A 25,730-nucleotide genomic window follows, 5' to 3' on the forward strand; every position below is an offset into this window, starting at 1 on the left:
TTGCTTTCTCAACAGCAAGTAAATAACACAGTGGCTACTCTCATGATTATAGAGATAGGTAGTATAAAGTAGGGGTTGAGAATATATGTAGTCTCTGCTCAGATATTGTTCTAACCACTTATTAGCTCTGTGGTCTTGGGTAGGGTCTTTTTAAGTGAATCTCAATGTTCTCATCTGTAAAGTATGAATATAAGTGGTAATACCCAGGACTGGGCCTTGTCTGGGCAGGGTTTTCTTAGTAATTCTTGTCTTATAAGACTCCTGCCAAACAGTCAGAATGACCTGAAAGTGGCATGTCAGTGTCACACAAGTAGTCTAGGTTCATACGGTTTCACAGAGAAAAGATTTTCTGGTTAACTGGAGCAACTCACATGGCAGGTCATTATACTACTGTGTAGCTCCAAGACAATCATGTAGGCATGTGTGGAGTGTTAGAGAGCCTTGGCGGGGGGGTGGGGTGGGGGGTGGGCAGGGAAGCTTAGCTAACAGAATTTTTTACCTTAAAGTTGCTGTAGAGGATAGGAAAATGTCTTAAGGACACAGAGCTAGAGCAACATCTATACTTGCTAAAGTCAAAGGAAGATGCTGGACTATCTCCTCCACTGGGAGGATTGAATAAAGCTATCTCTAAAACTGTGACTCACAGAAAGCCCTGTATACATGATGGCAACAATTGCTAATGTTATATATGACGTTCCCCCTATCTCATGTCTTGCCTTGTTTTCTTTCAGTGGATGGTTGCATTGATTGGTCCGTGGATCTCAAGACATACATGGCTTTGGCAGGTGAACCTGTCCGTGTGAAATGTGCCCTTTTCTACAGTTATATCCGCACCAACTACAGCATGGCCCAGAGTACTGGGCTCAGACTCATGTGGTACAGAAACAAAGGTGACTTGGAAGAACCCATCATCTTTTCAGAGGTCAGGATGAGTAAAGAGGAAGATGCCATATGGTTTCACTCAGCCGAGGCACAAGACAGTGGATTCTACACTTGTGTTTTAAGGTAAGTATCATATGAAAATGTTGTTCAACCATGTTCCTTGCAGTCTTTTGTTTTGGAATGTTGTGTCAGAATGGTGGCTGGGGTGACTCACATTATGTAGCAAGCAGCTGAAGAAATTCAGTATACTCTATTTCAGTGATCAATTGGAACTACACACCACATTTTTATCAGATTGTCACTAGGTAGGACTCCTACTTACTGTGTATATTTCTTTAATTTAGAACAATGTGTGACTTATTTCTTTCCTAACTCCATCCCTGCTCCAGGGTCTTATAGTCACAATTATTTCACCCCAGATGCAATTGACTCAATGATCTTGGCACCTGGCCATGGAACTGACTTCACATATCATTTAGGCCAAGGTTTTGCCTCTCTTGTTGATGGAAAGTAGCTTCAAATGCTGTCCAAAGACTTCACAGCAAATGAACTACTGGTGCTATCCACACAATTTACCAAATGAGCTTAACTCTACTCTGTCTAAACATTCAACATAAAACTCAGTAAACACTTGGTCATGCTGAAGTTCTGAGTCCTATATTCTGACAATTTAATAGACCTAATTCTTGCCAGAAATTTACAATAAGAAGCAAATTGTTTTTATCTTAGGGGCTCCTGTGATCTCCCTCCACAGCCCAGCATTACGACCTAGAACCTAGCATTTCAGATAGAGACCACATTTGGTATTAAATTACATAGCTGAAATGACCTTTAACTCACCTTTCAATTCTGCCATTTTCACCGGGGACCTGCACTCTCTACTATTTGATTTTTAACTTCTTGGAAATACAGACCCTTTCTATTTTTGTCTCAGGTGTAAAGCTATGCCACTTCTTCATCAAAAGCACTTGGAACTCCCTGGTGAGTCCTCATTGTTCTAAAGGCCAAGAGAACAAGGTAGTGTATAAATAAAGCTCCTGGAGCCTTAGAATCACTTTTGTGCACATGTGCAGGGGAGTACTGAGAGGAACAGATAGAGAGGTTAGTTTCTTTTGAAGGCAAGATGAATCCCCATGGTCACAGCAAAAGCAGCAATCATTTGTACTGATTCCTTAGTGATAGGCAATATACTCTACTTGTGCAGCTCTTGGCACAACTGGGAAATAGATAACATTCACTTTTTAAAAGACTGACATTGTGTTTTCCAGGATGTCGCCACTCATTGCCTCCTTGCCCCTTATTAATCCTTATCACCATTGCAGCCTGCCAATCAAAAGTACTTTTTTCTTCTAATCTACTTGCTTTTGATTCTGTTTGTTTTCATTAATTGTACGCTTCCTTTTACAAAGCATTATCCCACCATACAAAGGTTCTTGACTGAAATAATGAACTAGTTATTGGTTACTGCCTCTGCTATACAAATGTCCTCAATCTTGCTGTCTCCTTCTTCCCCTTCTCCCCCTTTTAAGCCCTTACTCTCAGCAAAAGTCCATCATCATAATAGAATATCAAGGTTACAAATAATCAATATGATATTGCTTTTTATCATGTATATTTATATTATACAATACAACTCCACTTTTTTTCTTTGTTGAAATCTCTTTAATTTAGAAATTGGAAGCTCCTTCAGTTGGCTCCTATTTCCTTTTGATATAATCCCATCTTTGCTGGATAGTTTTTCTTTCTATAATCAGTCCCTTACATTACTGAAAGATGCTCCAGACTTATCTTGTATACATGCTGTCATAGACTGAAACTCACCCATTTTCTTTAGATCCCAAATTCTTTGTAATAGAGCCTAGACAAGATGAGAGGACCCATCATTTGTCAGCTAGGTATAATGAGTGCTAGGCTGTTGCTGCTTCTAGGTTTTCACCTCACAGTATATTCACTTTTAAGAAAGCTGTGTACACTTTTTTGTCACGTTTGATATTAAATCCATGGTCTTCTATATTCTAGACAGTTACTTTACTGCTGAACTACATCCTTTGCCTAAGCATTGTGGTATTTTATGGACAATTCTCTTGATACTGAAGAAATACTCTCGAGGTCCTAGAGTTTCTCAGTGTCCCTTTATCTTTCCCACAGTGGTTCCCTCTTTCTATTCCACATCAGATTGGTTTGATTGTAACTTCTATTGATACCATATGAGCCAGTGTCTCCTTAGCTGCAATCACATCAGTATTAGAGGCTTGGACTTAAACATAATTGGTGACTCCTTTCATTTGTGCACCAGGCCCTAGGGAGCAAAGAAAAAAATTGGGATGAGTAAAACTTTGGAAAAATAACCCAATATGTCCCTTAGTAAGGCTCACCAAAGTTTGGGAACCATCATTCTACAGGAATCTACTAGTCTTATCAACTCAGAGAAGTAGGATTTATTCTACAAAAAAATACAATCACACACACACACACACACCTAATAGTAGAACACCTCACTTTTTATGCTAATATAAAAGTAATAAAAAATGAATAGTCTAGTATATGACAATGGCACAGGTAGCAGTTGGTGGTAAATAATAAACCTGTTTTTCTGACCTAGTAGTAGCCACTCCAAATATGTGCCATATAAATGAAAGGAGTAAAATTTATGGCTATCAAAAATATTCTTTTTTTGAAAGGTGTGAGTAATTTACATATTATTTTATTAAACTAATAAAATTTATTTTAAAATATACAATTCAGTATTGACATTTTTTAAGTCATCAAAATAATTTATAATAGTTAAATGCCTCTTAAATATACTCTTCTGAAGCTAAAAGTAATATGTACTCAACAAGTTTTTAAAATCTATTTGGAACATTAAACATGATAGAAGTAGAAAAAAAATCTCTTGTGAAGTCATCAATGAAAGGAAATTGTGACAGTTTCTTGATTAGATGGAAATCATTCTATCTCCAAGGGAGAATCTCAGCATAATTCAGCATACTGTGGCTTCATAGAATGAATTGGGTAGAGTACCTTCTGTTTCTATTTTGTGGAATAGTTTGAAGAGTATTGGTATTAGGTCTTCTTTGAAGGTCTGATAGAATTCTGCACTGGTCTTGGGCTTTTTTTAGATGAGAGACTATTAATGACTGCTTCTATTTCTTTAGTGGTTATGGGACTGTTTAGATGGTTTATCGGATCCTAATTTAACTTAGGTATTTTGGTATCTGTCTAGAAATTTGTCCATTTCATCCAGATTTTCCAGTTTTGTTATGCTTTGTAGTAGGATCTGATGATTTTTTTTAAATTTCCTTACTTTCTGTTGTTATATCTCCCTCTTCATTTCTGATTTTATTAATTTGGATACTGTCTCTGTGCCCTCTGGTTAGTTTGGCTAAGGGTTCATCTAGCTTGTTAATTTTCTCAAAGAACCAGCTCCTAGTTTTGTTGATTCTTTGTATAGTTCTTTTTGTTTCTACTTGGTTGATTTCAGCCCTGAATTTGATTATTTTTTTGCCTTCTACTCCTCTTGGTTGCATTTGCTTCTTTTTGTTCTAGAGCTTTCAGGTGTGCTGTTAAGCTAGTAGTGTATGCTCTCTCTAGTTTCATTTTGGAGGCACTCAGAGCTGAATTTTCCTCTTACCACTGCTTTCATTTTGTCCCATAAGTTTGGGTATGTTGTGTTTTCATTTTTATTAATATAAAAAGTCTTTAATTTCTTTCTTTCTTTCTTCCATGACCAAGTTATCATTGAGTTATATATATTGTTTTAGGATGAAATGTTCTATAGAGATCCGTTAAATCCATTTGCTCCATAACTTCTAATAGTTTCACTGTGTCTCTGTTTAGTTTGTGTTTCCATGATCTGTCCATTGATGAGAGTGGGGTGCTGAAGTCTCCCACTATTATTGTGAGAAGTTTTTTTTTTTCTGAATGTGGGTGCCCTTTCGTTTAGAGCATAGACATTCAGAATTGAGAGTTCTTGGTTGATTTTTCCTTTGAGGAATATGAAGTGTCCTTACTTATCTTTTTGATAACTTTTATTTGAAAGTTGATCTTATTTGATATTAGAATGGCTACTAGAGCTTGTTTCTTGAGACCATTTGCTTGGAAAATTGTTTTCCAGGACTTTACTCTGAGATTGTATCTGTCTTTGACAGAGAGGTGCATTTCCTGTCTGCAGCAAAACGTTGGGTCCTGTTTACATATCCAGTGTGTTAGTCTACGTCTTTTTATTGGAAATTGAGTCCATTGAGGTTAAGAGATTTTAAGGAATAGTGATTGGTGATTCCTGTTATTTTTGATGTTATGTTTATGTTTGTCTGGCTATCTTCTTTTGGATTTGTTGAAAGAAAATTACTTTCTTGCTTTTCCTAGGGTGTAGTTCCCTCCTTATGTTGTCATTTTCAATCTATTATCCTTTGTAGGGTTGGATTTGTGGAAATATATTGTGTGAATTTGTTTTTGTCATGGAGAATCTTGGTTTCTCCATTTATGGTAATTGAGAGTTTAGCTGAGTATAGTAGCCAGGGGGGGCATTTGTGTTCTCTTTGGGTCTGTATGACATCTACCCAGGATCTTCTAGCTTTCATATTCTCTGGTGAGAAGTCTGGTGTAATTTTGATAGGTCAGCCTTTATGTTACTTGACCTTTTTCCCTTATTGCTTTTAATTCTTTCTTTGTTTTTTCCATTTGGTGTTTTGTCTATTATATGATGGGAAGAATTTCTTTTCTGGTCCAAACTATTTGTAATTCTGTAGGCCTCTTGAATAATTATCGGCATCTCTTTTTTTAGGTTTGGAAAGTTTTCTTCTATAATTTTGTTGAAGTTGTTTACTGGCCCTTTAAGGGGGGGAATCTTCACTCTCTTTTATACCTATTATCCTTAGGTTTGGTCTTCTCATTGTGTTCTGGATTTACTGGATGTTTTGGGTTAGGAGCTTTTTGCATTTTGCATTTTCTTTGACTATTGTGTCAATGTTTTCTATAATATCTTCTACACCTGAGAGCCTCCCTTCTGTCTCTTGAATTCTGTTGGTGATGCTTGCATCTATGACTCCCAATCTCTTTCCTATGATTTCTGTCTCCAGTGTGTTGTCTCCCTTTGTGATTTCTTTATTGTTTCTAATTCCATTTTTTTATCTTTGATAGTTTTGTTCAAGTCCTTCATCTAATTTGTTGTGTTTTCTTGTAATTCTTTAAGGGATTTTTATGTTTCCTCTTTAAGGGCTTCTAACTGTTTACCTGTGTTCTCCTTTATTTCCTTAAGGGAGTTATTTATGTCCTCCTTAAAGTCCTCTATTATCATCATGAGATGTGATTTTATATTAGAGCCTGCTTTTCTGGTGTGTTGGGGTTTCCAGGGTTTGCTGTGGTGGGAGAACTGGGTTCTGATGATGCCAAGTAGCCTTAGTTTCTGTCACTTATGTTCTTTCCTTATTATTTATGTCCTTGCTGCTCAACATCTGGTTATCTCTGGTGGTAGCTGGTCTTGCTGTCTCTGACTGTGGCTTGTCCCTTCTGTAAGCTTCTGTGTCAGTACACCTGGAGACCAGTTCTCTCCAGGAGGAATTTGGGAATTAAGAGCTGTGGCACAGAGTCAACTCCAGGGTCAGATAGAAACCGGAAGGATCCTGTCCCTGGCTGTTCCTTGGTTCCTGTGTCCTCATAGCTCTGGGTGGGTCCCTCTTGGGACAGGAATTTGAGCAGAAGTGGTTGTCTTACCTATGTTCGCAGATGTGTCTGCACCCCTGGGAGACCAGCTCTCTCCCAACTGTATTTGGGGATGGAGTACTGTATCACAGGATTAGCTCCGGGAGCACAAAAATAGTCTTAAATTGACAATGTCAATATTCTCCCAAAATTCTAAATATAGTGTCATCTTATGATAAACATTAATGATTTATCCATGTTTATTGACATCATTAGAAATCATCCTATAGGCCTTATTGTATTTAAGATTCCAGATATGAAGCATGTAGTAATATTCTCTACTCACTTGAATTAAAGCAAGATATTTATTTAACACCTTTCAGTAACTTAACTAGTTACTTATTTAAAAATTTTCATTGTTCAATGTCAGAAAATAGATAAGCTATGAGAGGAATATTAGAGGACTGAAGCATATTTTTGGCCGGCAGGCAGTATTAATCCAAAAATGCTTCCTTATCTCTCTACTCTCATCCTTTCAATTAAGTTTTTCAATGCTGTAACAATGATGAAATTTTTTAATTTGATACCACATATCATACTCACCAATGGTGCATGAGGTGATTTAATCTGTAGATGAAGCTATAATGCAGTAATTCTAGAGTAAATTTATGCATATTGAAAAGGATGTGGGAGTATAAATGAATATCTATAGCAATCTTCTAATTTTAGGGTAGCCTTAGCAGAGAAGCAGTTGGAGGCAGAAACACATTATGATCACTACTGTGCAATAAGTACACAAAATTTGGAAGGAACCCTTTTGTTAAATGGGACTATACCTTAGATTTTTTTTTAATAATCAAGTAAACCAATTGGAGTCTCAAAACCTTAATGTATCACACATTCTTTCCAGATACTCCCTTGGCATGTTTATTCAATCAAGAAGCATGTCATTTGTTTTGAAGAACCAAATGTGATTTATTAAGTTACATGTGAGTAGTTATTATACTAGCAAGGCACACTATCATACTATTGAAGAGAATAGAACTATTCTAAGTAAAATATGTACTATGTTGTTAATTCTTAAATATCTATAATTAGTGCATGGTAATTCAGTATATTGTCTTCTTAATTTCTGACTATGTTTGAATTATTCTATCATATAAAAGAAGAAATAAATACAAATATACCATAAATTTGTGTCATCTTTGCTCTTTTAGTGTTCACTTTATACAATATAGCAAGAAAAGCTATGTCTTTTAAAAAGTGATTATCGTAGTCTATCTCAGACACTAAGAAATAGTTTTTATCACCTTCTACCCTCTGGCTTCCTCTAACCATGGTTACCAAGAGATTTTCAAGGACATCAAATATTTCTCATAATTCAATTCCAGCCTAACTATTGATCCTTGAAAAGTTAAGTGTCAACAAGTCGGTTGCCTGGGTAGCAATTTCCAGGTGAGCAGATAGTTTCTTGTAGGAAAAATGAAAGCCTGAATCTTATAGAATTAATTGACCCCAGAAAAGTTCAAGATTGTATAGCAGGGTCTTGAGACAGTAGCAATATCTTATTTGGTCCATGTAGGATGAAATGAAATATGATTACCTATTTTTGACCTATTTTCTGTTACAAGTAAGAGACCTTGCTTTAACTATTTTTGATACTAATTATGTGTAAATGATTACATAGCTGACTGATAATTATTTTTCAACATTCAAAATTTGATAATGTGCTTGTTTATAAAATTATATATAACCTAAAATACAAAAATATACAGCAATTGTACTTTGTTTCTCCCCCATTAACAGCAAATTATATATGCTGCATCTTATGAAATTATTGTACATTAACATTAATTATTGAATGTATAATTCACAAATATAACTACTCTATTGTATAATATTAATATAATTGAGCTCTATTCAGTTTGTTTATTATACAAAAGCATGTGGTTATTTTTTTAGTGAGTTAGCAGGATTTTTACTTCATAAAATTAATAGATTATATTTTATAAGTATAAATGAGAATTGATTTAAAGCAGCCACTGGTAAGCTGGTTAATCCTGGTGTGTATATTAGTTTCCTGCCTTGTGTCATAATACAATCTTCAGAGAATTATGGTTCTATAGTTATTTTGTAAGAATTAAGGTTTTAACCTATTCTGTGCACTAAAATGAAAATCTACTCAGGAAGAGAAAGAGGAACATAAGAAATGTAGTAGACCACATGAAGTATAGAATATTGAAGGTTGTTATTTCATTTATACTCTCTTGCTTCCATACCCTATTTTTCTTTTTCTTTTTCTTAGTATAAAATAGAAATTATTCAGAGTATGGGAAGGGGAGTCAAGAGGGTAGTAGAGGCAGAGAAAGGCAGAGAGAGAGAGAGAGGCTGAGGGAGAAAACAAGAGATGAGAAGAGAAAAGGAGAGATGAGGAGAGGAGAGGAGACAAGAGGAGAGGAGAGGAGAGGAGAGGAGAGGAGACAAGAGGAGAGGAGAGGAGAGGAGAGGAGAGGAGAGGAGAGAAGGCCAGTCATGAGGCATGAGCATGTAGAGAGAAAGCAGGAAGGGAATGGGAAGAGAGCAGGAGCAGAGAGGGAAGAGCAAGAACAAGAGAGGAGCAAGAACATAACCTATTTTTCTGTATCCTATTTCCAATAATTCATTGATGCTGAGATGCTAAGGTAACTCACACTTTTGTACTGTTGCTTTCTCTTTACCAATACAATATTTAAATACAGTGAGCAATGGTTATAATCATTTCCATATATACCATCTTGATTGTTTTTACCCTTACTCCCTTTATCTTATTTACTTGTAAAAATCACAACCCTATTTAAGCCTATTCATTCATCTGTGTTGTATTGCCCCTATTTTGTTTCTTATCATATATATATGTATATATATATATATATATATATGTGTGTGTGTGTATATATATATATATATATATACATATATATATGATATATGTGTGTGTGTAATATATACATATATATATATTATTGGGCATTTTATTTATTTATATTTCAAGTGTTAGTCCCCTTTCCTGGTTTCCCCCTTCTGGAAATTGCCTATCCCATCCGCTCTCCCCCTACTTCTCTGAGGGTGTTTTCCTCCCACCCACTCACTCCCACCTCCATGCCCTTGATTCCCTTACACTGGGGCGTCTATCTAGCCTTCATAGAACCAAGGACCTCTCTTCCCATTGATGCCTGACAAGGCCATCCTCTGCTACATGTGCAACTGGAGCCATGTGTACTTCTTGGTTATTGCCTTAGTCCCTGGGGGTTCTGGGGTGTCTGGTTGGTTGATATTGTTGTTCTTCCTATGGGGTTGCAAACCCCTTCAGCTCCTTCAATCCTTTCTCTAATTCCTTCATTGGGGACCCCATACTCAGTACAATGGTTGGCTGTCAGCATCCGCCTCTGTATTTGTAAGGCTCTAGCAGGGCTTTTCAGGAGACAGCTATATCAGACTCCTTTCAGCAAGCATTTCTTAGCATCCACAATAGTGTCTGGGTTTGGTGGCTGTATATGGGATGTATATGGGTGGGGCAGTCTCTGGATGGCCTTTCCTTCAGGCTCTACTCCACACTTTGCCTCCATATTTCCTCCTGTATTTTGTTCCCCCTTCTAAGAAAGATCCACACTTTGGTCTTACTTCTTCTTGAGTTTCATATGGTCTGTGAGTTGTATCATGGGTATTCCAAGTTTTTGGGATAATATCCACTTATCAGTGAGTGCATGCCATGTGTGTTCTTTTGTGACCATGTTACCTCACTCAGGATGATATTTTCTACTTCCATCCATTTGCCTGCAAATTTTGTGAAGCCATTGCTTTTAATAGCTGAGTATACTCCGTTGTATAAATGTACCACATTTTCTGTATCTCTTCCTCTGTTGAAGGACATCTGGGTTGTTTCCAGCTTCTGGCTATTATAAATAAGGCTGTTAGCAACATAGTGGAGCATGTTGGAGATGGTGGAACATCTTTTAGGTATATGCCTAGTAGTGGGTCCTCAGGTAGTACTATGTCCAATTTTCTGAGGAACTGCCAGACTGATTTCCAGAGTGGTTGTACCAGCTTGCAATCCCACCAGCAATAGAGGAGTGTTTCTCTTTCTCCACCTCCTTGCCAGCATCTGCTGTCACCTAAGTTTTCTTGACTGAAGGGAAGAATGACAATATTTACTGGTTTTAATTTAAGTGAATTTTCATCAAATTCAAATGGATCCTTAATGTTTCTCAGTTGTCTTATTAGGTATTCTTGGTTCAGTCTTCCCTCTGCTTAAATAACTACTTAACGTTTTCCTGCCTGTCCCATACCTGCACATCCTCCCAACTGTTTTTTACATCACTGACAAAATAAAAAATGAAACAGGAGAGAACTTTAACTCTATGTATCTGTCTATTGGCATCTGTATCTACTTAAACTCCTCACAGCCTATTGCTATGGATAGATTACTAAGCCTCTTCACATAATTTGTCCTAGATCATCTTCCTGGTTGCCTACTTGAATATATTATATGACTGCTTCTCTTTACTTTTCCTATATCATGGAAGATGTCCAAAAAAAAATCTGTATCACTAAATGTATGTGATAAATTACATAGTTAAATTATACCTTAATACAACATTTGTCAGTACCCATATTTTTATGGGCCTTATCACTTATCAAAGATGTTTTTAATCATATTATTCAATGACCTAAACTGACCAAGCCAGCTCAGTCAGTCAATAGTATCTTGAGGGAGGGAGTAAGGAAGAAAAATGAAAAGACAATTAAACAACATTATAACATGACTCAAGACAGTTCTGAAGCTGAAGATTTTTCTAGTCTGCTTTTATATTATTCTAGGTAAGTACAAAGAATAGGGTCAGTTCTAAGTCAAGGAACAGACAAAACATAAACTAATTCTGAGAGACCTTTGCTCTCCAAACAACACACATTAATGCTCACAGATAGCTTCATTTTACAAACTCTAAATGGGTTCTAACACCAAAAGTATCCTGAACAGTGATAATAACATAATCCTTTTAGAACATAGCTAGAGAAGGTTTAGTGTTAATTAAAGTAGGGCAGAAGAATAAATATTCTCATGGCTGTATAATAGATGGAGAATTATTCATATACTCCAGGTTATATGTGAACACTCAGTACTAAAGTCAAATGTTGCCTTAGTGTGGGTATTCAGGAATCAACCTCAGTTTATTTGTTTCAATAGCTATTGGAATCTCTAGAAAAGATACTTTGGTCAATATAAGAGTCCTTGCTACTAAGAATAGTGTATTAAAATAGTATTCTACAAGGAACTTTCTACTGCTACAGATCTGTGTTTCTTCTCAAACTTCCTTCCCAACACAGAAGAAAACATGGAAACCAAAAATATAATCAGAAGTCTAGTCTCAGGCATGAAAAGTAATTTCTATAAATGTATTCATTAGAACCAAGGAAAAGATTACTGGGTTGCTGATAAAAGTATTGGCCAGTTGGCACTTGTATATAGTTCTAACACTATGTTACTATTTTATTTATTGCTATCAACGTCATTACATTGACTTTGTAGTTGAGTCTCTGTAGCTAAGGTGCTTGGGTTTCTGTCCTGGAGTGATTACTTATCATCTCTGTGGCCCTGAACAGTTTTAGGTTCATACAGTAGACTTACAGCTTCAAAACTATGAACTGTAGATTGTGCTTCCAATATTATCAGAGTGACAGACAAGTATGAATAGCTGTGTTTCGTTTTCTTCACATGGAAAATGAAAACTTCCTTACTCATTTAACAGACATTTTAAATACTTGTGTTAGATATTGAGTATTTGCATTTCATGACATGCATGTAAGTGCCTCTGTCTGGAGCAGATGATCTCTGCTACCATGGTCAGCACAGGGCTGCTAGGCTTGGGGCCCTGGCCTGCCACTGCAGTCATACTAGGCACTGTGTGGCCTGGGGGACAAAAAGGGGAGGGTCGGATGACCTATACCTGGCCAGAGTTCCTGTGCTCTGGGCAGTGCAGGTATAGGTATCTGCTTGTATACTCCACCCCTCGGGTTTTGGGGCATCTGGGTCCCAGTCCACGAGGTGGGGTAGAGATAACGAGATAGCTGCAAGGGCTCCATTAGCCTCCCAAAAAGCCAGGGGCAGAGTTCCAGCCTCTGTACATCACAGGTGCCACTGGATGTCGTGGAGGGGCTGAGAACTAGGGGAGAAGGGGGTGAGGAAAAAGGTGGCAGAGTGGCTGTTCTGTGCTAGCTTGGGGCAGGAGAGTTCTCAATCTGGTCTCACAGCTGCAAATGCTGGGGTTGGGTCATCACGGTGTGACTAGTTAAAAGGAAGCAATGCATACTTGTAAGATTTTTTTAATATAGAAAAGAAGAGGCTGGCCATGACCACATAGAGAGAGAAAGAAAGGAAAAGAGGGGGCAAGAGAGGAAGAAAGCAGGAGAACAAGAGAGAAGGGAGAGCAAGAGAGAAGGAAGAGCAAAAGAGCAAGAGAGAGCAAGAGAGAGCAAGAGAGAGCAAGAGAGCAAGAGAAAAAGCAAGAGAGAGGGGAGGGGGTAAACCGCCCCTTATATTGTGTGAGGCAGGGCTATCTGTCTGTGGGGCAGGGCATGCCTGACTAAAGTCAGATGACTAGGAATAGGGTCCAGCTAGAAGGCTGGGAGCTTGGGGTATTGTCTGCATAACAGAACACACATTTCCTGTGGGGACGGAGATGGGGGGTTAGGACTGAAACGGGAGCCAGGGACCCAGGAGGCATGGCCAAACTCCTTCCATCTCTTGCAGGCAGAAATAATCACCCACACCCACCATAAACCAGAGTTCTAGACCTGCAATTGACCAGGACCAGGTTGCCTGAACTGCCCCATATGCCTCCTCTCATTCTAGATTGTGGAAAACATACAATATCAAAACTACTCCCAAAATGTAATGGGCAACACTGATAGTGAACCTAAAAAAGGTCATGCTACAGAAGCACCTTGGAAACTGCATTCATTTGGGTGGGCATGGCAGTTTCTCAGAGAAAATAATGCTTAAGATAAGATCTGAAGTAAAAGAAGGAGCCAGTACTTTTGAAGTTCTTTAGGGCAGAGTGTTTCAGTCAATAACCGACAAATATAAAGGTCATGGAATCGAATTAGGCTTCATTTATTTTTGTAGTTTGTGCTTGCTTTTCGTTCTTTGGAAGCAAGTTTCTTATATTGAAGAAAGCCTGAAGGCATGGTTCACGCATGCTGATTACTGGGATGTCTGTGGAGTAAACACGGATCAGCTAGAGAGCAGCATCCTTTGAGGCAGAAGATAGTGGGACCGTACTGAGGATGTGGTAGTGAACACATAGAATGTTAAAATGAAAAGAAAACATAGTGTGCAAGGATATGGCTTGGAGTAAGTGCACATGCATGACAGAGGAAGGAGAAAGGAAGATTGACAGCCTCAGAATACGGAATACAACACTCAGTACCTAGTCAAGTTCTGTTAAACACTTCTGCAATGAAAACTATAAAACACCAGAAAAAGAAGTTGTTGAAAATACTAAAAGATGAAAAGAACTCCCATGTTTTTTGGATCAGTAGAATACACACTACAAAAATCATCACATTACTGAAAGTGTTATACAAATTCAATCCAGTTTTCATCAAAATTTTAATAGCATTCCTCACAGGAATGTCTTTAAAAATCTAAAACTCACATGGAAACACAGAAAACCCCAAACAGTAGAAGACTTCCTAGAAAAAAGAGTGGTGCTGTAGGCATCATAATATCTGACCATAGAAACAAATCAAGCATGATACTGGCAGAAAACAAATAGTTGAAACAAATGAAATAGAATATTCAGAAATAAGATGAAGCAAATCTGTGCCTTGAGAAAGGCACTAAATATTGAAAGGGAAAACCCAGTTTGCCCATATCAACTTGGAAAACTGGATCTCTATATGTATAGAAACATTTGAGCTTTATCTCTACCCCCATGTAAATATTAGATAAAAATGAATCAAACAACTTAATGTAAAATTTATGTTTTTGAAGCTAGTAGAAATCTTAAGCTAGGGATACACAAGGACTTAATAGCCCAAGAAATAAGAGCCACAGTAGACAACAAATGGAACTGTGTGAACTCAAAAAGCTCTGCTCACTGAGAGACAGAATAAATAGAAAGCCCATAGAATGATAAGCCAAATACTTAGCCAAAATTTGATTAATATAGAGAATGTACAAATTTGCAAATATTAAACTAAGAATTCAGATTTCCTTATCAGTAAGTGCTAATGACAAATCAGTATTTTAAAAAATATGTTCCATCTTCAGGCATCAGAGAAATATAAATCAAAAAGACAGTGAACTTCCTCCTCAGTCTAGTCTAGATGCTATTATCAAGTAATAAACAATAACAAATGCTGATTAAAATATGGTAAGAGAGAGAAAGACCATCCCTAGTCATTGCTGATGCAAATAAAAATTATTCCAGCCACTATGGATATCAGCATGATAGTCCTTCAAAATTTAAAAATATATGTTTTGTATAATCTAGATATACCAATTTGGGGCATATAACCAAAATATTCAGTCAACTTACTTTTGGAACACGTGTGTGTGTGTGTGTGTGTGTGTGTGTGTGTGTGTGTGTGTGTGTGGTGTGTGTGTAAGTTATGGAATCAGTTGAGGTGAATGCATGAAGGAAGTGTGGCATACAAATGAAATGGAGTTTTACCCAAATATAAAGAAGAATGAAATTATATTGCTTATAGGAACATGGGTGCAACTAGAGATCACTATATTAAAATAAAACCATACCACAAAGACAAGTATCACCTGTTTTCTGTTATATGTGAAATGTAGAAGGAAAATGGCATGTAACTGTAGAGGTTACTAGTAAAGATATAGAAGGGATGTAAAGACACAGGCTAGAGAGGGATTAAAACAGAAGGAGTAAGTATGATCAAAGGACTCTAAATACCTTATAGGAATGTCCTAATGAGTATTCTCACTTTGTACAATTCATATATACTAGTTTAAAAAGAAATATAAAGAAATAAACTATAAGTAAAATACAGAGAACCAGGTATAAATAACAATAGATGAGACTAGAAGAACAGTCTGAGACCGGGTCCTGTTGCATACTATTGACCAAAAGGAGGTGCTTTTGATTAGTAATCAGAGACAAAAAATGGGTGCTAAGATGAAGAATAACATCATCAAATTTACAGCTTATAAAGATACAGTACATAAAAGGAGGATGAGACATAAGACAAAGTTGGGAAGCATTTTTAGTTACTGAAGAGAAATGTAACAGTAATTCAAATTGTGTTGGCATCTGTGGAACTAGTAAAGGGATGGATCCTAGGTATGTATTGATAGATGAGCTGACAGGACACATCATTCCCTAGATCAGTGGCTCTCAACCTTCTTAATGCTGTGACCCTTTAATATAGTTACTTATGTCATGGTGACCCCCAACCATAACATTATTTTTATTGCTACTTCTATTATTTATTTATTTAAAGTATGAAAGTAGACTTCACTCTCTTCAGACATACTAGAAGACATCAGATCCCATTACATATGGTTCTGAGCCATCATGTGGTTTTTGGGAATTGAACTCAGGACCTTTGGTAGAGCAGTCAGTGCTCATAATCACTGACCCATCTCTCCAGCCCCTTGTTGCTATTTCTTAACTATAATTTTGATACTGTTATAAGTTATACTGTAAATATCCAATATGCAGGATATCTGCTATGCAATCCAAAGAGGTCATGACCCACTAGTTGAGAACCACTGTATTAGATGGTTAAAAAGAGTTGAGAAATGGGTAATTCCTATCCTGATAAGTGAGACAGAAGACTTGAAGAAGAACAAGAATCAGAGTATTCATCTCAAAGAATGCTGAGAAGAATTTAGCACCAATGTTCCCTTAGAGTTCTCCATACAGTATTTTCTTTCTATATCTGCTACCAGCACTGCTATATCTACAAGCAGAATGTCAAGATTTTATTATAACAGATGATATAATATAATGAATAGCATGTATAACCCTCAGACCAAGCCCATGAGGTAAGTCATACTATTAGGGATGATAAAAAACACTAACTGGTACATATAAAGGTTATAACAGGCTTGTCCAATGATACAGCTGAGACTTGGACACCTGTTTCAGATTCCCAGAGATCAGGCACAAATCAGCTAGCTCTACTTTCTTCTCATTTAGTACCTATTCTTTGTAGGAACCTATCTTTCTGTATCATGACAAAAGAGGTTCACTTATGTTAATTTATGTCTGCATAATAATCTGTGGTCCTATTTGCAGTTTCCTTGGTGCACAGTGTGGTCTCATGATAAAGGTAGAATCTTATAGATTAAAGATGAACAACAGAGGGCAGTAGAATAGAGATAATAAGTTTGTGAAAAGTAAGGATCAAGTCCAAAAAGAAATTTTCAGAAATAGAATCAGTTTTGTTTTATAATGTCAGAAATGCTGTGGTCATTTTTCAGTTTCCAAACTTTATAAACTTTACAAAAGAGTGTTTTTGAAGATGCTTCTCACTGAGAATCTTTGCAGGAGGTATGTCCTTAAATGGCTCTTTTTTTTTTTTTGACAAGGTACTGGCTAACTTAGAATTTACTATGTAGATAAAACTGTGCTCAAAATAATGGAGGTCCATCTGCCTCTGCTTCCTAAATATTGGGATTAAAGGCAGGTACCACAATGCCTGGATTGATCCTTATTTTTTGACCATTTAACTTCTAGATATCCAAAGTATAAGATTCATGGTAAATTCAAGAAACATATTCATCAGCATATCACAAGGTGGTGAAATAAATATAATTATAAATTATGAGTATATGGTTTATGTTTGTCTAAGAACTCATTGCTTGCCATAGTACATACATACTTTCCTTTATTGAACTCAAAGTTGAAATGATTAATAATGAAAGAGAAATGATAAGTCATTCATTCCTAATTGCAGGTGTTTAGTTTTAATAAAAGGTACGTCTTCACTCAAGATTAGTTGGCCATTAGGCATCAATTACATAAGAAACAACTCTCTATAGAGTGTCCTCTGTGTTAAAGGTACTAATGTGAGCAAAAGTAAACAATGAGGTCTCTAATTTCTAACAGATTAAAAGACTCTTCAGCATGCCTACAAATTATAATCAAGCAAACAAAATTCAGAACATTGAATGTTCCATCTTACATGATTCAACACAGAAAATATAGTCCAGCAGCTAAAAAGAAATTAAATGTTTGAACCTCTAAACATTCCTGTGCTTCCTTAAACATCAGAGGTGGGAGGGGTATCTCTAACTCCCAACAACACAAAGGATATGAGGTTTTTTGTTTGTTTGTTTGTTTGTTTTTTAATTTACCTTCACTCTCAGCAACCAGAAATGGGTGTGGGATCTCTTGAAGTAGGGGTATAGGCCACATTGTGAACTCCTGGACATTGGTGCTGAAAGCCAAACTCAGGGCTTCAGGAAGAGCAGAAAGTACTTTTGACAGAAAATTATCTCTCCAGCTTCATATATATTACTTATAGGTATTCCTTTCAAATGTAACTTGTTCAAATTCCTTTTTTGCTCATCACTCTCATTCTCTGTATGATAAACACCTATAACATCTATATTTTCATGAAACGATGTTTCATGAAAAGATAGCAATTGACTTATAGAGTCAGTGGCATCTAAGTAGTATCTGAGATGATTCATGATTGTTGAAACAGATAAAGAGAGTCAAGGTTTTCACAGGTTGGTGGAACAGTACTTGAGAACAAGGAGGTAATAAAACATGACCAAGCACTGTGAAAAATGGAAGGTAAGTTTCTTAGGAACATGGGCTTCTCAAGGTCTTTGTTCTTAATGTATACCACACAATAATTAGCCTTTATTTAGTGGAGGTTTCAGAAAGAGTTGATGCTCCTTAGAAAGGGAGTTAAGCAAAAGAGCTAATGTATTATTTGACCTTTGCTTAGGCAATAGAGCATGCTTATAACAGATGATGGCCCCATGGAGGAAATGTGTATTTAAAGGACACTCATTAGGGAAAAACAATGCTCACCTCAGCACTGTTAATCAGAGCATATATTCCAACACATACTCCTAAGAATGAGGACCAATTTGCATGGAATTGACCTGACCCTCTACAGTGCAAATAGTCTTCCTGTGGCAAGATAAGTTGGTTGTTATTTGATAGGGATGGTCTAGATCTATTACTGTGAAACAACATAAAGTCAGAGGGTGATGTACATGTCCACCCTGAGGTGCTGAATGCATTAAAATGAGACCAAGGCTAATATGGAGCTATGCATTATCATTTTAGGCCAGATCACAGTCTCTGTAAGGCGGTATACGCTTACTTGTATATAAAGAGATACTAGATGAATGTTTGTGTTTTGATGCTATTACCCTGATCACCTCTCAATGCCTTTTCCTCGACTCCCCTTAAGAAAAGGGTTTGTTCATGCCTTAGAGTCACATTCTTATTCTCAATGAGGAAATGTCTTCTTTTCTTTTAACTGAATCTACAGCTTACCCCATAGCCTCTTCACACATAGAGTGGACTTTGCATAAATGTCATTAGTTGACTGGCACAAACTCTCACATCACTGAAGTCTGGAGGTATTTAAGTTACTCATACAAAACTGTTTGTTTGTTTGGTTGGTTGTTTGGTTGGTTGTTGTTTTTTGTTTTGTTTTGTTTACCAAGCTGGCTTCTAATTTGCTGTGTAGTTAAGGATGACCTTGGGAACTTTTGTTCCTCCTGCCAGGACCTTCCTAGTGCTGGGAATACAAGTGTAATATCACATTCAGTTTATGTAGTACTGAGCCTCAAACCTAGGGTCTCCCCATACTTGCCAAACACAACACTGAGTTACATGGCATACCCCTTAAAATCTTTTCAAAACTTCCCATACAAAGCAATAAATTTAATTATAAATTTCCATGCATATTTTTGTTGACCACCCCCCCCCCATTCTTTTCCCTTTCTTGCATCATCCCAGCCCCATCCTATTTTACCAATACAAATGGCATGAAGGAAAGTTTTGAAAGGGGAAAATATAAAGAATGATTCTAGTTACACCAATCCCTTCTTAAGTAGAAGAATTTCAACAACAACAACAAAAAAACTACATAGAAACCTGATTTGTATTTAGAGGCATGTAAGGATACATCTATGTCATAAGTAATGTATTTGTTTGTACACATAGTTCAGTTTTTTTATATTGATCACACATAATGTAAAAGAAAAAAAGAAGAAAATACTGTTGTTTTTAAGTGGAATATGCTTCAAGGTTTTCTTGTTATTTTGAAACACTAGGTAAATTTAGCTTTGTATTGTGTAGATGACTCATATGAAAGACAGTGGTCAACAAAAGGGATTTCTGTAATCATTCTCTGTGAAAACTGTTGTTATTTCCAAAGGAACATCCCAGGAGGGCCATTAGCCCTTAGACAGATGGAAAATTAACTGTTTTAGACAGAGACATTAGGTAGGCCCCAAGAAATCTCCTTCCCTCTTTCTTACTGTCAGCAAAGTATTTTTAAAAAAATGTTTTGCATTTATTTTTATTTATTTATTTATTTATATTTTGTGTGCATGCAAATATGTGCACATGTGGAAATCAGAAGACAATCTGCTGGAGTTGGTTCTATCTTTCCACCATGTGGGTTCCAGGGATGAAACTCAGGTCTTTGGGTTTGGTGGCAAAGTACTTTTACCCACTGAGTTGTCTTTTAGCCCAAGAATTTTTGTCTTTAAAGTTTTATTTGTGTTTAGCTGCTTTATCACTGTTTCCTTGCTCTAGAGCCATAGTCCAGGTCTTACTGCCTCTGGGGTATTTGTAGAAGGTACTCAAGTGATAGACTCACAATTAATTTTGGTTATTTTTAAGTTTTATTGTTATCATTTTAAATTTATTTTGTTGAGACAAAGTCTTTCTATGTAGCTTAGGATGGACTTGAACTCACCATGGAATCTAGACTACCTTCATTCCTATGTTGATCACCTCATCTCTGCTTCCCAAATGCTAGGATCTCAGGCATATGCCACCACACTTTAGACCTTAGAGTGAAATAAAGTGAACCATAAGTGGTTTCAGGAAGTAGATTTTATTTTTTCTCCAACCCTTTAAAACATAAAACCCATATCCAAACAGGCTGAGACTTTTGTTAGAACAAAATAAAGAATATGTTATGACAGTGCTAATACTTCTGTCTGGTGTTCTTATGACTCCATCCTTAGCCTCTATCCCAAAGCCCTCCTCTAGAGTACTGATGTTATACTAAGCCCAAGTTTCCTTTTGGTTGGGCCCTTTTACAAATGAGTCACCCATATTTAACCATCCATTCTTTCCCCTCACTCCACCCCTTGAGTACTTTGAAGTAAACCACCCTTCAGAAAGCTCCCCTCTTCCTTGCTCAAACTAACGCACAAGCCTAACACACAAGAGCCACCTTGCTTTCCTACTATCTAGTCACTCAGCTATTCCTTCTGCCTCCCTATCCTAGAGGAAGAAACAGCCTTTCCAAATTATCCATTCCTATAAATTTATGTTTTGCCTTTGGGGGTTGGGGACAAAATAATTTCACTATATTTACAAAACAGACACATATAAGAAGTACTAACACCTTGGCCTTACTTGACCTTGCAACATCTTGTACCTCATAGTTTCTCCTCCCCTAGACATAAGTTCCCTTTGCAAAATGTCTTTCAAAACCTTCAAAAGCATAAATGTATCTCAGCAGAACTTCAAGCAAAGACTTTAATGGATTTTGTTTAGTAAAACAACAAATGATGTTGTCCCTTGAATTCTAAAATTTTGTAATCCAATAGGCATGCCTCAGTATTTTATATGATCTCACAGGTGATCACATTATGTAGTACAATATATGTGATCATATTACTTGCATTCCAAGTTCTCTCCTGCTACTTCCTTCTGAATAGCTCAAGGTTTCCCTTATATACTGTCTTAACCTCGTTTTAGTCCCTCTCTCTTCACAGTCTAGAGGACTTGCAGAAGTTCTCCTCACTCCTGGTAGTTTCTACTCAGCCACCATCCCAAGTATGCTTGAATATCTAAGTAAATGCAAGAAGGCTTCATGGACTTTGTTCAGCTGCCTCAAACTCTGTGATCTTGTCTTTTGATTCTTCCCCTGTTCACACTGTTAAATTCTTCATTGCCTGATAGGTTCCTAACTCAGGTTGATTTTGCCCTCTAGTGGACATGAAACTATAGCCAAGAGGCAATTTTGGTTGTCACAATGGAAAGGAAGTAGAGGCTAGGAATTCTGCTGACCACCTTACAATGCACAAGAAACTGTAACCCACAAGAAAGATTTATCCAAATCCAGTTGTCAAAGATTTATTCAAATCCAAAGACACTGAGATTAGGAGGCCCTGCAGTAGAGGGAGCTAACCAAGCCCAAAAAGTGTTTGGAAAATTATAAGCTGGGGATCTGGCCCCTAATCCTGATGGTGACTATACCCTCACCAATAACAGACAACCTAAAATTACGTCTCTGTTCCTGTGGTTGTTTCATGGCTACAACAGCTTCTCATTCTCTAGGTCTGTAGTGCCTAGAAGACAGCCAGGCCTCTTCGAGTAGTTCCTCAATCTGGTTCAGGTACAGTCCCTCCTCCTCCTTCCACCTGTGGATTAAAATTTACACATAGTTAATTTTGACATATAGCCACAAGAGTGAGAGGAGAAGACCAACTTCCAAACCAGCCTTTATTTCCCTTACAACTTCCACCTTCCCCTCCTATTGAGATAGAGTTCTGTTCTACTTTACTTTCTGAATACACCAAGAGCCTATGAAATCCACGTTCTCCTCCATTTATCATGATGTTGACTTGGAAGAGAGAATGCCACCAGCTAGCACTATGCTTTGGCCCATGTGGACTGGCAAACTCTCTGTGTACTCTCAGTAGCTGACTCACCTTGGAGCAGTTGGCATGTTTCCTGTTCAGATCTGTCTCTGGTTCTGCCCACTGGAGCTAGGGAAGATTTCTGTTAAGAGCCTGTATAATCGTAGAAATCCTTGCTTGTACCTGGTGCTGGCATCCTTTGTAGTCACTCAGAACTCTCATATGGGTGGCAAATCTCTGCCATGGTAATTTGAGCCAAGCATAAACCTGAGGGTAACCCATCCCAGGTCTCATTTGAAGGCTTAATTTCTTGTGATATTACTCTGCTGGAACATGAGCCTCCTATCCAGTTCACTCCTGGGAACAACCACCCTAGGCTTGACCTGTTTTGGGTAATAGAATTCCCTCAGAACATAAGTACCCTACCAAGTTTGTTCCTGGGGGACTTGGGATAAAGTAATCCTTACTACTTACGAACAGCTAATTCAACTCCCCTGTCAATTCCAGTAGATTCTTTGATGAAGTGTTTTTTAAACTTCTTTTCTGATCCAGGCATTATAATACAGACCTACAACCTTAATACTTTCAAAATGGAATCAGGAAGATGGGTAGTTCAAGGTTATTCTCAGCTGCATAATGAGTTTGAGGCTGTGCTGAGCTGCACAAAACCTTGCCTCAAAAATGGGGTGGGGAGGGGGGAAGGACAAAAAATGATAGAGAAAACATATTGCTCTGCTTGTGCTAGCTTGACATGGAAATGATCTAGTAGCCCAGAAAAGATACTTACTTCTTAGCCTATTGTGATAAAATGGATCTTTGTGTGACACAATTACAGGAAGTACACAGTAGCTGAGTTTTTTGGAGTCCAATGATCAGCTCCTCTGTGCCCTGGAGTCTCCCACTAGTACTCCTCTAAAATTATCTGGAAAACAGCTATGACTGTTCCTCACCTTAGCCAGAGCTAGGCATGGGAATACCTCCAGTATGGATATGATCCAGGACACAACTTGGAGTGATCCACTGACTCTTTATTCAATCCCATACTAGCCTTAGAATTTACCTCCCTTCAGATTATTCACATTGAGAATCAGTTTGCATCAAATAATCCTTTTTGCTTCATCATTTGAGGGCTAGGTATGTAGAGAAGGAGAGATTTTTGTATATTTAGCTGTCTAGGTCCAGCAGGCACTAGGGGGAGAGCATACACATATATACATCCCATACAAACACACACACACACACACACACACACACACACACACACACACACACACACAGTGAGGCCATTCTAGGGTTGTGAATGCTAGTGATCTAGAACACAACAGAAATCATCAAAACTTCTGCCTCCCTAAACCATTTCTACCATCCCATATCTCACACTAAGATTTATCCCATCCTCTTTATGACCATCCCAACTCCCCTTCCCCAATTCTGATGGACCCTCCAACCTCCCCCAAGAACTGATTTTCCATTTGTTTGTTTTTGTTCTATTTCACATTCCAAATTCACTAAGGGTTTTGCAGCCAAATTCCCTTCCCACAATGGAAACAATTTTCCCTCCTTGAAAAATTCACAGCTTTACACCAAGGACAGTCCCAATCCCCAGGCCTACGAAATGCTGAAAATCTCTTGTCTTTTGGTAGTTCTAGATGATCTCCTCTGTGGATTCCCATATCAGACAGATGACTCATATTAGAGGCCATGGAATAGGGATACATTTGAGGTAGTCTTTCTGTGGTTGGTAGTTGGGATGTGGTGGGCATGGCTGGGAAGGGGCTTTCATAGGAGTATGTGAATGAGGCTGGGAGTTGGACAGTAAGTGGCTCAGAGGAGACAGTGGATCTCAGATTTAGGGACTGGGATAAAGAGCACATGGATGCTTCCTTGGGTCTGAGATCTACTCTCTGCCTCCTCAGGGGATAATTTTTCCACTTCACAACTCCAAGAAGCTGCATGAAACTTCCATTGGGCTCCTGTGAGGCCTCTTCTGGGGCAGTTATTGTCCCTGCCAGGGCAGCTTCTGTCATATGTGCCCTCTCATCCGGTCTTCCTGTGGCAGCAGCCATCAACTCTGCCAAGTTTTCCTTCGCACTTGACCATTGTGTCCTCATCCTTCCTCTTCTGACAACAGTAGGAGGAATGGCCACAGCTGGTCTTACTGGATTTGGGAGAGCTCTCAGCTCCTAGGAAAAAGTGGAAAAGGTTGAGATTTGTTTGGAGAATGTGGTATTGACATAGGTGTGGAATGGGAAGGGGTAAGACAGGACCAGGTGACAATCTTACTGCCTGGAAGATCTTCAGTCTCAGTAGATCTCTCTCTTTCTGCACTTCTTCTAGTTTGGCTTGGACCTTTTGAAGCTGGATAGCTACCTCCTTCTGCTTCATCTCTTGCTGGTGGGTGAGCTGCTTCAGGTCTGGTGACAAGGAGAGTGTAGACACCTTATGTAGGCTAGACAAGTCTTGCAGCCACTGCACCCCATGCCCTTGTAAGCAGCCTTGCCTGTGAGCGAAGCGCACAGCCAAGGCCAGGGTGCCCCAGGCACAGGCTTCTCGAGCCTCAGTAGGCACCTCGCTATCCTCAAGTATGACTTTGAGCTTGTCTTCCACCTCTTCCCAGGACAGGGACAGGTTCTCAAGGTAGAAATCAGGGCCTTTGTCGTGCTTGGCCATTTGTTCATTGATGAACGCTGACACCTTGCTATGCCGGAATCCACTACCGAGATCCTCAGGATTCAAGGCCATGATGACTGAGTGTCTTCCAGGCTCTTTTGGCCCTGGAAGATAAAATAAACTGTAGTCCTTGCTCCCTTAGCCTCTTGGTGTTAGTACCTCTTCTCTCCTTCAGTGTCTTATTGGCCGTTTGTTCTTCCCGGCTCTCCCGTTCCCGCCCATCCCCTCCCCTTCCCTCCCCTCTGGTGTTCTGGCACGCTCCCTTCCCCTCCCCCACCACCAGGCTCTACGGCTACGCCCCTCAGCTATTCTGTCATAATAGCTGCTGTTCTAAAGTGACTTCACAGCAGATCTCACCTTTCCAGTTCTTGATCAGAGGAGGTTCAGGTTGACCATATCTGTCTACTTGCCTTAGAGACCACCTAACACCCGTGCAAAGGCCTGCCTACCTACAGAGCTTCAAGGGAGAAAGCACACCCTAGTCAGCCTAACTCTCTCCAAAGACTTAAGAAAAGGAAATCTTAAAACTCTCATGGATTTTAATCAAGTACTATTCCAACTGTGAGACTGTGAAAGTAGTAAGGAGAGGTAGAGGTCTCTACACTTCCTTGGAAGTAAGGGAAACTTCCACACACACACACACAAATCCTCATGCTGTGGGGAAGAGCAAGAC

The 25,730-nt window shown here is 38.3% G+C and overlaps 2 protein-coding genes across 4 annotated transcripts in view; one reads left to right on the plus strand and one right to left on the minus strand.

Moving 5' to 3' along the window:
• Positions 1 to 25,730, plus strand: part of Il1rapl2 (interleukin 1 receptor accessory protein like 2) — a 1,196,863-nt gene that overhangs the window by 608,785 nt on the left and 562,348 nt on the right. For both annotated transcript variants that reach the window (XM_031368558.1, XM_031368568.1), the window contains one exon: positions 732 to 1,005. In XM_031368558.1, coding sequence (XP_031224418.1) covers positions 732 to 1,005 — 274 coding nt within the window. The remainder of the gene's footprint in view (positions 1 to 731; positions 1,006 to 25,730) is intronic.
• On the minus strand, positions 23,859 to 25,308 carry Tex13a (testis expressed 13A). Of its 2 annotated transcripts, XM_031368585.1 has the most exons (3): positions 24,888 to 25,308; positions 24,671 to 24,801; positions 23,859 to 24,570 (listed from the first exon to the last, which is right to left on the minus strand). In XM_031368585.1, the coding sequence occupies exons 1-3, from the start codon at positions 25,063 to 25,065 to the stop codon at positions 23,896 to 23,898; spliced, it is 984 nt and encodes a 327-aa protein (XP_031224445.1). In that variant the 5' UTR covers positions 25,066 to 25,308; the 3' UTR covers positions 23,859 to 23,895. The 2 variants fall into 2 exon arrangements, with proteins under 2 accessions (XP_031224445.1, XP_031224439.1); XM_031368579.1 differs by having other exon boundaries at positions 24,671 to 25,308.

Source organism: Mastomys coucha, chromosome X (assembly GCF_008632895.1).
Source record: "Mastomys coucha isolate ucsf_1 chromosome X, UCSF_Mcou_1, whole genome shotgun sequence".
NCBI classification, from domain to species: domain Eukaryota; kingdom Metazoa; phylum Chordata; class Mammalia; order Rodentia; family Muridae; genus Mastomys; species Mastomys coucha.

Excerpts from the sequence above, each read along its gene's own strand:
- Tex13a (XM_031368579.1), bottom strand. The coding sequence starts at position 25,129 with ATGGCCTTGAATCCTGAGGATCTCGGTAGTGGATTCCGGCATAGCAAG. Across the intron at positions 24,571-24,670 it reads GACTGAAGATCTTCCAGGCA|GAGCTGAGAGCTCTCCCAAA; the intron begins GTAAGATTGTCA and ends ACTTTTTCCTAG.